Below are 12,205 nucleotides of genomic sequence, written 5' to 3'. Positions count from 1 at the left end.
CTGCATCCCTTCTCCTCCATTCTCCTCTAGGGATCTTGGGCACGCATGCACATGCACCCGGCGTGAGTTTTAAGCCACTGGGTCCAGGACGCAAACCCCGGTAGACTACATGGGAGTCCAGCGACATAGTCATTACGCTAACTGCCGGTTCCGACACACACATTTTAAAAACAAATATAGCTTAGTATAAGTTAGAACTAATTGAATTTATCTAAAATGGACTGTGAAAAGGAAACCTACAGCTCGAACAGATTTCAGAATAGCGTGATGTAGGTATTCTTAAGAGATACTTTTTTTTTTTTAAGAGAGATTTTTTGGTATAGGGTATATGCGCTCAGAAGAGAGACAGAGAGAAAGCGAGAAATCACCCCCCGGGGGGGATGGTCACAGCACAGTCCCTTCTCTCCAGTCTCCCCTCGGGATCTTGGGCACGCACGGCACACGGCCCCCACCTGTTAGGAGACTCTTAATCTACGCAGGTTTGTGGAGTGTACAGCAAATCTAGCGTTGTGGAAGATGCAGAATTTTTCCGTGCCACACACCATTTCAGGGATAAGATTCTACATCTCAAAATCTTGCCCACTAGAAAGGCAAGTAACTCAATTTACCACAATTACCACCGCGGGGTTTAGCTCTCTACGCCCAGTCCCCCCAACCGCATCCATACGCAGGACACACCGCCCCTTACAGAACAGGTGGGACCTTTACGGGATACGGAGTATTATTCCCTTTCAAATAAAGGGAGCGAGCTGTTTTCACTTTTCCAATTATCTTATCCGCAACATCCTCCCAGAGCCCAGGGCCGAGGCGACCCTCTCTAAAGCCCATGGATTAGGCGGAGTCGTCGGGGATCTCGCGAGAGCCGTGGAGCCACGGGAGTTCTCAGGCTCTGGGTGGTGGGGCAGGGGCGGGGCTTTGGGCAGCGGCGCTTCCGCAAAGATGGCGTCGGCTGCCCGGAGCGGCGCTCGGCTGGTAGCCTGGGGAGGGAGACTGCGGAGCGGGGTCGCCGCCAGCCGACGAGCGGTCCCGCGCCCAGGTCCCTGGGCGGCAGCAGTGGCCGGCGTGGCCCTGGCGGGAGCAGGAGCAGCGTGGCACCACGGCCGCGTTGACGTCTCTGCGCGCGAGGGCAGCCTCACCGTCTTAGCCCAGGTACGGGATCTCCCCCAGCCAAGCTCCTCCCTCGGACGCTCCTTGGCGGGGAGGTCTGAGCTGCATAGCTCGCTCAACCCTCTGGAGCAGAGGCGGGGCACTACCCGGAAAGACCCCTGACTGGTGGGACGTGCTCCCTCCTCTCCGTGGCCCCGCCACGGCCCCGAGGGCTTTTGCGATCTGAGACTGGAGATGTCCCCTCCCCTGGGAGAGTCCTACCGTGTACTACAAACCGGCCGCACGTATTTGTCGTGATGAGTGTGGGCGCGTCTTAATCCACGGCTATTATTTTAGGATTCGTTGCCCCATCTCGGTCCTCTCACCTTCCCTGGTTAGTGAAGTGTATTCAGATCTGCAGGGAGCTGAGTCCAGTTACCCCACCCGGGCATTCGTTTGTTAACCTTTGTAACTAAAACACTTCTTTGTATGGCATGGTGAAACTATCTTAATAGAAAACACAACCGCTTGATAATTTCTAAGAGTTTATTAACTCTAGAGAACGCAGATATTAAATGATTATAAACCTTAATTCTTCAGTGGGCCTACATACTAAGCAAAAAACATTCCTCCTAAAATGTAAATTTGTTTAAAGGTCAAATTCCCACCTTCAAGATAAATAATATTACCATGTATAACATTTAAAATTTGGAAAAACACTACTTTAAGAATATTCTACAGGCGTTTTAATAAGTTTTTATATGTGTTGACAGAATTGCATCAGTTGTGTTTAAAGATCTTCATTGGCTTTATTTGCCATTCTAGATCAGGTAAACACCTCATTCCATAAAATAGAATAAGTATTCAGATGAACTGAGAAAAAAAATAGGTTGGTTCTAAGACAGGGAAGGGCAGGGACCTGCAGTTAGCACAGTGGCTATGTCACTGGACTCCCACGAAGTTGACCACGGTTCAAGTCCCAGACCTGGTGGCTTAAACTCACACCGGGTGCGTGTGCGTCCATGCCCAAGATCCTGAGAGGAGAATGGAGAAGGGATTGCGTTGTGGCCATCCCCTCTGGGGGGTGATTTCTCACTTTCTCTCTCTCTGTTTCTTTCTGTCTTTCTGGCAAGTGCACTGCCCTATATAGCAAAAACCTCTCAAAAAAAAAAAAAAAAAAGACAGGGAAGGGTCAAAGAAAGCAGAAACAGAACAAAAAGAAAATTGGTCATTTGAAGGAAACAGAGCAATAGAAAAATAACTAGTTGGGGACATGTTAGTTTGTAAAATTAAAGCTGAGTGCACTTCATTATTATGTAGATTGAAGCTAGCCTTAGCCTTTTCCTTTGGGAAGTTTGGCTAATTTAACTTAGTTGATAATCTTTTATTCTGGTTTCTTGGAAGGTCAGGTAAATAGAATAGTTTCTCCTTGGGCTTGACTATGTGAAACTTCAGTGTGAGTGACTCCATTTTTGCCTTAGGGCACATGTGCGAAGAGAGACAGACCATGAGAGGGAAAATGAGAAATCACTGGTTGGGGGGTGGAGGGGTCAATGACCATGCTGTAATCCCTTCTCCATCCTTTTCTCAGGATCCTGGGCACTCAACGCAGCTTAATGCTGCCGTGTCCAGAGCTTAAACCTTGGTCACATTGTGAGGGTCCAGCAATGTAGCCATTATGTCATCTGCTGGACTCCATGTTGATTTTAGTCTGGTCTGTGGGGACCCAGAGCAAGAGCTTAGTCCAAAAAAATAACCACCTATAATTTTCATTCACGTGAATTATTTTAAGTATTAAGTATTTTAAGTATTAAAATTCTTTTATTTTTTTTTTTTTTGAGAGGTTTTTGCTATAGGGCATGTGTGCTCACCTGAAAGAGAGAGACAGAAAGTGAGAAATCAACCCCTTCCCCCAAGGGGCATGGCTACGCCACAATCCCTTCTCCATTCTCCTCTCGGGATCCTGGGCACGCAGGCACACGCGCCTGGTATGAGTTTAAGCCACTGGGTCCGGGACTCAAACCGTGGTCGACTACGTGGGAGTCCAGCGACATAGCCTTATCGCCAACTGCTGATCTCAGTATTATTAAAATTCTAAGTATTTTATTCTTTTTCTTTATTTGTTAGAGTTATATTATACCTTTCAAATGAAAAATGCAAGAAATATTCAGATACAACAAGACAGGAAAGCAGACCTTGTGAACTAAAGTACAGTTTTACATTGCTTAAATTGCTTAACACCAGAGATGCATTCTAAAAAATGCTTCTTCAGGTGATTTCGGTATAGCCTATATACTCCTATGGGACCAGTGTCATATATGCAGTCCATTGTTGACTGAAACTTAATTTTGTGACATGTTACCATATTGGCAAATATTGATAATATTTTTTATTTGTATTACATTAAAATACCACACAATGCTTGTAATCACTTTCTCCCATCACATCATTTCTGATCACCAATAGAAGGGTCTGTCTTCTAGGGTTTATAAACATTTTTGTTAATCTTCTGTCGAGCAACTCAATTTATTATTCCTCATTGTTATCTCTGATTTCATTCTCAACCTTTTAATCCATCTTGTTTGGGACCCCTGGGTTAATCTTTCCCAGAACAACATTTTAACCATAAAATGTACTCTTCTTCAGAAACCATTAGTGTCTCATTCTGTCTAGAATAAAATCTACATTTTTTTTAAAACTTTGTCATTCAGAGCCCCCTATAGTCATACTCTGACTCATCACTACTCACATGCCCTCTGACCAAAATTCCATTCACTGTCCCTAGAACATAGTTTAAAATCCACCTCTGATTGGCAATTTGCAGACTTTGATTTCACTTCAACCATCTCATTGTTTTTTTTAAGGCCCACTTTTAGCCTGTTTGTATTTTAACTTCCTAGCTTAACTCTAAAAACTTTATTAAGTGTAGTATTTTGGATTCTCTCACCAACTCAGCTTCCTCCCCCCAAACCTTTCTAACTTTCAGCCTTAGAAATACAAACACCATTGTATTATCAGTAGTTTTCTAAGATCTGTTGACACAGCATTTGCTTGATCTACTGTTGAACCAATTTAAGACAGTAATTCTCATCCTTTTGCTGCTACAGTGGACATTCATCTCTGCGACAGTGGCTAATTAGAGGAGGGATTGAGAAGCCTATAGCTTAAACACCTCCCTTCTACCTCAGTGATTTTGATGTCTGTCCCTTAGAAGGGAGACCTGTTAGAGCACCTCCACCACCACTACTACACTGAGAGCATGTGTACATAGTTGAGAATGTCTGAGGTTGATGCACATATACTAGAATTTTGGTTTCTGATCTTTTATCTCTTGATAGAATTTTATTTTATGCATTGGTTTTTATACTATTTTACTTAGTACAGATTGAGCATCCCTAATCTGAAAATCCCAAATCCTCCAAGATCTGAGTTTTCCACAGCCACAGTGGACACACCTGACAAATTGCAGTCAAAATGCTGCAATACAAAGTGTTGTATAATATTAACATCAAGTGGCATGGTAGTTAAAAGTACTGGAATCCCACATGGCCGACCAGGTTCAAATCCTAGACCCGGCGGCTTGCTTTCTTGCTTTCTCTCTCTCTCTTTCTGTCTCTCACTCTGTCTCTCTCTGGTCAAATTTAAATAAATGAATAAATAAAGTTAAATAAAATACTTATTTAAAAAAAATACTAACATCAAGCCATGTTTATAAAATACATCTAAGTGATAAATTAATTTTAAATTTAGACCTAGGTTCCATCCCCAAGATAGATTATTATATGGATATAAATAGGCCAAAATTTAAAAAAAAAATAAGTCTGAAATGCTTCTGATCCCACACATTTTAGATATTCAATCTGCAGTGTAAGATAGAAAAATCTTCCAACTTGAATCTATAATAGTGATAATATCCTTTATTTTCAGTTATTGCATTGCTTAACACCAGAGATGCATTCTAAAAAATGCTTCTTCAGGTGATTTCGGTATAGCCTATATACTCCTATGGGACCAGTGTCATATATGCAGTCCATTGTTGACTGAAACTTAATTTTGTGACATGTTACCATATTGGCAAATATTGATAATATTTTTTATTTGTATTACATTAAAATACCACACAATGCTTGTAATCACTTTCTCCCATCACATCATTTCTGATCACCAATAGAAGGGTCTGTCTTCTAGGGTTTATAAACATTTTTGTTAATCTTCTGTCGAGCAACTCAATTTATTATTCCTCATTGTTATCTCTGATTTCATTCTCAACCTTTTAATCCATCTTGTTTGGGACCCCTGGGTTAATCTTTCCCAGAACAACATTTTAACCATAAAATGTACTCTTCTTCAGAAACCATTAGTGTCTCATTCTGTCTAGAATAAAATCTACATTTTTTTTAAAACTTTGTCATTCAGAGCCCCCTATAGTCATACTCTGACTCATCACTACTCACATGCCCTCTGACCAAAATTCCATTCACTGTCCCTAGAACATAGTTTAAAATCCACCTCTGATTGGCAATTTGCAGACTTTGATTTCACTTCAACCATCTCATTGTTTTTTTTAAGGCCCACTTTTAGCCTGTTTGTATTTTAACTTCCTAGCTTAACTCTAAAAACTTTATTAAGTGTAGTATTTTGGATTCTCTCACCAACTCAGCTTCCTCCCCCCAAACCTTTCTAACTTTCAGCCTTAGAAATACAAACACCATTGTATTATCAGTAGTTTTCTAAGATCTGTTGACACAGCATTTGCTTGATCTACTGTTGAACCAATTTAAGACAGTAATTCTCATCCTTTTGCTGCTACAGTGGACATTCATCTCTGCGACAGTGGCTAATTAGAGGAGGGATTGAGAAGCCTATAGCTTAAACACCTCCCTTCTACCTCAGTGATTTTGATGTCTGTCCCTTAGAAGGGAGACCTGTTAGAGCACCTCCACCACCACTACTACACTGAGAGCATGTGTACATAGTTGAGAATGTCTGAGGTTGATGCACATATACTAGAATTTTGGTTTCTGATCTTTTATCTCTTGATAGAATTTTATTTTATGCATTGGTTTTTATACTATTTTACTTAGTACAGATTGAGCATCCCTAATCTGAAAATCCCAAATCCTCCAAGATCTGAGTTTTCCACAGCCACAGTGGACACACCTGACAAATTGCAGTCAAAATGCTGCAATACAAAGTGTTGTATAATATTAACATCAAGTGGCATGGTAGTTAAAAGTACTGGAATCCCACATGGCCGACCAGGTTCAAATCCTAGACCCGGCGGCTTGCTTTCTTGCTTTCTCTCTCTCTCTTTCTGTCTCTCACTCTGTCTCTCTCTGGTCAAATTTAAATAAATGAATAAATAAAGTTAAATAAAATACTTATTTAAAAAAAATACTAACATCAAGCCATGTTTATAAAATACATCTAAGTGATAAATTAATTTTAAATTTAGACCTAGGTTCCATCCCCAAGATAGATTATTATATGGATATAAATAGGCCAAAATTTAAAAAAAAAATAAGTCTGAAATGCTTCTGATCCCACACATTTTAGATATTCAATCTGCAGTGTAAGATAGAAAAATCTTCCAACTTGAATCTATAATAGTGATAATATCCTTTATTTTCAGTTATTGCTCCGTGATTTTTCCAGTAAAAATAATGAATTTATATTAATAGAATTCTACACTTTTCAGGTTCTCATGTAATCAATGGCTTGGATTTACGAGGGTTGTTCAGGGATAAAGGGTAGGATTCTAAATCATGGTACAGCAGATAAATTGGAATCTCCTTTCTTTCTTCCACAGTTATTAAAATCCTACTTTGTGCCAGGCCATGTTCAGGAGTGGGGATTAGAGACAGTTCATTTGCTTACAGTTTGATGATAGAGTATCATTTTTATAGCCTGTGGAAAATGCTGTGGGAACATACTAGAAGAGCAGCTAACATAGTCTTGGTTTTCTCAAGGATGAGTGGGCATTTGCTGGTCAAAAAGGAAAAAGAACATTGAGGCAAAAGGGAATAGCTTTGCAAAGTCCTGAAAGTCAGAGTATGACAACAGAATATGAGCTACCAAAGATGAGGTTCAAAACTGGTTGTGAGCAGTAACCAAGAATCAGATCATTAAGTGTCCCTTAAGCCATGTGACAGGAATTTTTATCTTGAGGACAGCAGGGCGCTATTACATAGTTCTTAACTCTCATGGACTCTAACCCTCAAGAATCCCCACACATCCAGGTATACATTTCAGGAGTTTCATGAACTCATAAAAAGATTACATTTTTGTTTCTTTTACCTGTAATTTAACATTTTCTTCAGTTATGAGTATAGGCAACAAGCTTCTATAATATTACAGCAATTGACTTTGTCATTCATAGCAGTCTCAAATATTTTCCCATTATAGTTGTTACAGGTCACTTCTTTGAAATTAGAGTACTTTATTTTTTTCTTTATAAAAATAGCAGTAGTAGGGAACCAACAGTTAGCGTAATGGCTATGTCACTGGACTCCCACTAGTCAATTGCGGTTCGCGTCCCGGATCCTGTGGCTTAAAACTCACGTCGGGCGCGTGTGTGTGCGTGCCCTAGATCCCGAGAGGAGAATGGAGGAGAAGGGATTGCCGCGTGACCATCCCCCCTGGGGGGTGATTTCTCGCTTTCTGTCTCTATGTCTCTCTCTGTCCAGCGAGTGCACGCGCTATATAGCAAACATCTCTCCAAAAAAAAAAAAAAAAGGAAACAGCAATAGTAAAACTGAATTTGACTATATTTTAAAAGACAAAGTTCAATACCAAATCTACTGAGCAACTGAACAGACTTCAGCAACGCCTGCAGTCACCGGCATTCAAGAACTCTTGCTCCCTGGAGTGCCAGGCCCTTTTATGACTATGGGATTTATCTCAGTTACTACTTTTACCTCTATGACCATGCCCTTCAGAGCACCCGTTTTGCTGACTAGAATGTGTATCTGAGCCTCACCTTCTGTCCTTTTCCCTGTTCTTGTCCTCTCTCGCCTCCTGGCTTGAGAGCTTGTGTTCATGTTTGGATTTTTCCTTCTTTGGCTCCCTTTCTATGTCCTTAGCTCCACCAGGACCCATAGACCTGACCTCAGTGGAGTTGGGGTAGTGCTTCCACTCCTCCCTGGACTCTTGACTTCGAAGCCCTCTCTTGAGTTTTGCTGCTGTGCTTCCTAGAGCCAAGGTCATCATTTTCTTTTGTCCTCTTGCTCCTGGGCAATAAGGAGGAAGATGGCTGCTCTACCTTTAAGTCCTGCTCTGTGTTCTTTTTATCTTTTTATTCTTTTTTTTCCTTTTGTCTTTCTTGTGCTTTCTTGTGAGTTTGTCATCTTCAGAGCCTTCAGATGAACTCTGAGGGAGTGTGAGCCCCACGGCCTTCTCCTAGACCTCATTGGTCACATCATCCATTTCTTTTGAGTCCTTACGGGCCCCATAGTTAGATCATGATCCACTCCAGTAGTTCTTCCTTTGATGTTGATCCCATTAAAATTATCAACAGACAAAATTCTGCTCCTCTGAACTTCATAGCAGAGGAAACAGAATCCTTTGGATTTCTGTCTTTCTGTCCTGTACGAGATTAATGTTAGCAACCTCACCATATTGTGAACACACATAGATGATGTCTCCTTGAGTCAGCTTGTAAGGAACCCCTCCCAGGAAGATCCAGGAACTGTCCTTGTACTTGGAGTGCTAGGACACTTTATCCACCACCCCCAGCTGGACCTCTCAGGAGCTCGTTGATCAGCTTCACTTTAGTGAAAGAGTTCATCTTTGCAGGTTCGCACTCGTTCAGCACCGAGGCATCATGAAATTAGAGTACTTTTAAAGTTTATTTAATTCTAACATGAACAAGAGAGACAGAGACAGAAAAATAACACCTTCGGTAGTATCATGAAGGTGCAATCCTCTCCAGCCTCTGCCAGCTGTGGATTGTGTGCACCCTTGTGCCCAGTGTCTTCAGAAAGGTCTCCTGATACAGTCTTCTCATGTGAGTGAACCTCACAAGGTATTATACTACCTTTAAGCTATGATGGTTACAGCAGTAACTAACACAACAGTCCATGGTTGTGAGGCCACTTGGGACGGTCCTGAGTCCATGTCCTGGGGTCTCCCTTTGCACACTGAATGACACACATGCTCATGATCCTGGCTGGTTGAGGCTGGAGGTGGAATGTGGTGTGAGAGCCCTGTTGAGGGTACCTGCTTCTCCCTCTCTTCCTGACATAAGAAAGAAATAAACAAACTTAAAAAAAAAAATGATAGTTAGGGACCAGCAGATGGCATAGTGGGTACACCACTGGAGTCCCACCTAGTCAACTGCAGTTTAAGTCCTGGACTTGGCGGCTTAAAACTTACCCCAGGTGAGTGTTTGTGCATGCCCAAAAATCCGGAGAGGAGACTGGAGCAGAAGGTGTAGCCATCCCTTTGGGGGTGATTTCTCACTTTCTGTCTCTCTGTCTTTGTCTAGTGAGTGCACGTGCCCTATAACAAAAATCTCTCTATGAAAAAAAAGGATAGCTGCATTTTTAATGAGACTTATTTTTTAAAATACTATAAAATTAATTTCAGTGGGGCAAGGAGCTAGGAGCTAGAGAGTTTGAGAGCTGCAAATTAATTTTTACTGCAGGAATTTCAATAATGGAAATTATGAGTTCTGTATTTTTGTCATTACAAGTGAGAAACAATACAAGGGGTCTTAAGAAAGTTTATAGATGATGTTACAAAAGAAACTATGCATGGTTTTTAAAATGCTTTAGTACCAAAATAAACTTACCCTTTAATTCCATTTTTCTTCTAATTTTTAAAGTTACCTCCTATGTTGGTAAACCAAAACTGATAAAAACAAGCATACCTCCATATGGCTAAGTAAATCTTCAACAGAATGTAAGATCAGGCCAAAAGTAAAACTTTTTTGAACATTGATAAAGTCATCCTAAAATAAGTCCCAACACTGCAGGGGAGTTAAAAAAAAATAAGAACAGGAACATTGAAGTAAAATGCAATATAGTTCATGGTTGACATCAATGATAATTTATTTGTTCTTAATCATTTGTTAATTGCATGAGTATTTCATGTTTTCCTTAGGTTTAGTCTTAAATATTATAGACTTCCTTGCTTCGTAACAGATTTTCCTATTTGTTTGTTTTTCAATGGAAAATTTGTCCACTGATGTTTAAAAGGTTAAATTATTTTACATAAACTAGTCTGTAAGTTTTTTGGTCCTAAATACATCAAGATTCCACATTACATAAATTCATTAGTATTTCACTCCCTTTGATATGTTTAGTTATGTTTGTTTTTATAATTCCTTAGAATTCTCCTCTTATGACTTAGTTGTTATTTTTTTCTTTTCTTCTATAGCACTTACCATTCTTTGAAATTAGTTCATCTATCCCCTACTAGAATGTCCTTTTGTCATTTTCATTTATCTATTTTTTTAAGAATCACTTATTTAATTTTATTCACTCATTTATTTTAATTTGACCAGAGAGAGAGAGAGACAGGAAATGAGAAAGCAAGCCACCAGGTTCAGGACTTCATTGGAAAGGGATCATTGCAGATGTGTTAGTTAATATGAGGTCATACTGGGACCAGCAGATGGCATAACAGTTGTGTCGTTGTGGTTCAAGTCCTGGACCTAGTAGCTTCAAACTCACACTGGGCACATGTGCATGTGTGCCCAAGATCCCAGGAGGAGAACGGAGAAAATGGGCTGGTGGTGTGACCATCCTCCCTGGCTGGGGTGGGGGAGGGTGATTTCTCAATTTTTCTCTCTCTGGCAAGTGCACACACTGTATAGCAAAAATCTCTTGAAAAAAAAAAAAAGATGAGGTTATATTGGAATATGTTGGACTCCTGATCCAATCTTACTAGTGTCCTTATAGTTGGAAATTTAGACAAGGATGCACATGTAGGGGGAACACCATGTGAAGGTTGGAATTAGGCTGCTACAAGCCAGTGAAGTACTAGAAGCTAAGGGAAAGATCTAAAATATTGATAGATCTTTCCTTAGGGCCTTCAGAAGAAGCCTGCTCCTCGGGATGCCTTCATCTTGGACTTTCTAGAACTGTGAAGCAGATTTCTAGTGTTAAAAGTTACTAAGTGTGTGGTACTTTGTTATATCTGTAGGACACTAATACTGCTAGTGTATGATATTGGATCTTTTAGAATTGTGATTTCTGACTTCGTTTACTCAAAGAGACTTCTCAAAATCTAAAAGTAAATCAGACCCAAAGTAGGTGGCACAGTCCCTAGGTACTAGACTACAGTGTTGGAAGCCACTTGACTGACTGCAGTTTTGGATACATAGGTCCTCTTAAAACATGCTGGCAGGAGAAAGTGAAAAATAGGCCCCTGGGGGATATGCTATGCAGCAATCCCTTTGCTTCTATTCTTTTTTCAGGATTTTGGGCATACACACACAGGTGCCCGGCATGATTTTCAAGTCACTGGGTCTGGGACTCCAGCCACAGTTGGCTGTATGGGAGTCCAGGGCCTTAGCTACCAATACTACCTGTTGGCTCTCCCACCTAATCTTTATTGACATTTTATAAACTATTTTATATCTTGCTGTTTTAACTTTGCTTACTTTTATTTAAATAAGAAATTAGAGAAAAAATTAGTTACATGTAAGGTAGACATATCTGTGTAAGTATCTTTTTTCATTTTAATTTTATTCATTGTCATTATTTTATCTATTTATTTTTTTGAAGTTGACCAGAAAGAGACAGAGAGAGATGGAAAGTGAGATAGCAAACTGCCAGGTCTGTTCAAGTCATGATAGTTAAATTGACATAGTTTCAAGATTAACAAATAGTATTAGAAGTCTTTCTAAATAGATAAAAGGTTGACTTAAAAGTCCTATGTCTGTATTTTAAGCCTTAAGTTTATATTTATTTTTATAACCACCCTAGAATTTGGGTTTGAGGTTTTTGTCAAGGAAAAAGTATATGGCAGAATGTTTTAATCACTGTCTCATATTATAAAGTTTAGTTGAACCGTTTAGATTAATTTTTAAAAATTTCATTATAATATATGCACATTCAAGAAAATGAGAGGAGCACCCTCTGCAGAGTCTAATCACACTGCAGTCTCCTTTCCC

At 40.1% G+C, this 12,205-nt stretch overlaps 1 protein-coding gene across 3 annotated transcripts in view; it reads left to right on the top strand.

Annotated features, from left to right (window-relative positions):
- Positions 1–922: 922 nt before the first annotated feature.
- Positions 923–12,205, top strand: part of MICU2 (mitochondrial calcium uptake 2) — a 134,921-nt gene continuing 123,638 nt past the window's right edge. For all 3 annotated transcript variants that reach the window (XM_006159519.3, XM_006159518.3, XM_014592007.2), the window contains exon 1: positions 923–1,149. In XM_006159519.3, the coding sequence (XP_006159581.1) occupies positions 940–1,149 (210 nt within the window). In that variant the 5' untranslated portion in view covers positions 923–939. The remainder of the gene's footprint in view (positions 1,150–12,205) is intronic.

The sequence above is a fragment of the Tupaia chinensis genome, unplaced genomic scaffold (genome assembly GCF_000334495.1).
Source record: "Tupaia chinensis unplaced genomic scaffold, TupChi_1.0 Scaffold000634_1, whole genome shotgun sequence".
NCBI classification, from domain to species: domain Eukaryota; kingdom Metazoa; phylum Chordata; class Mammalia; order Scandentia; family Tupaiidae; genus Tupaia; species Tupaia belangeri.
This window is presented reverse-complemented; position numbering and strand designations above follow the sequence as displayed.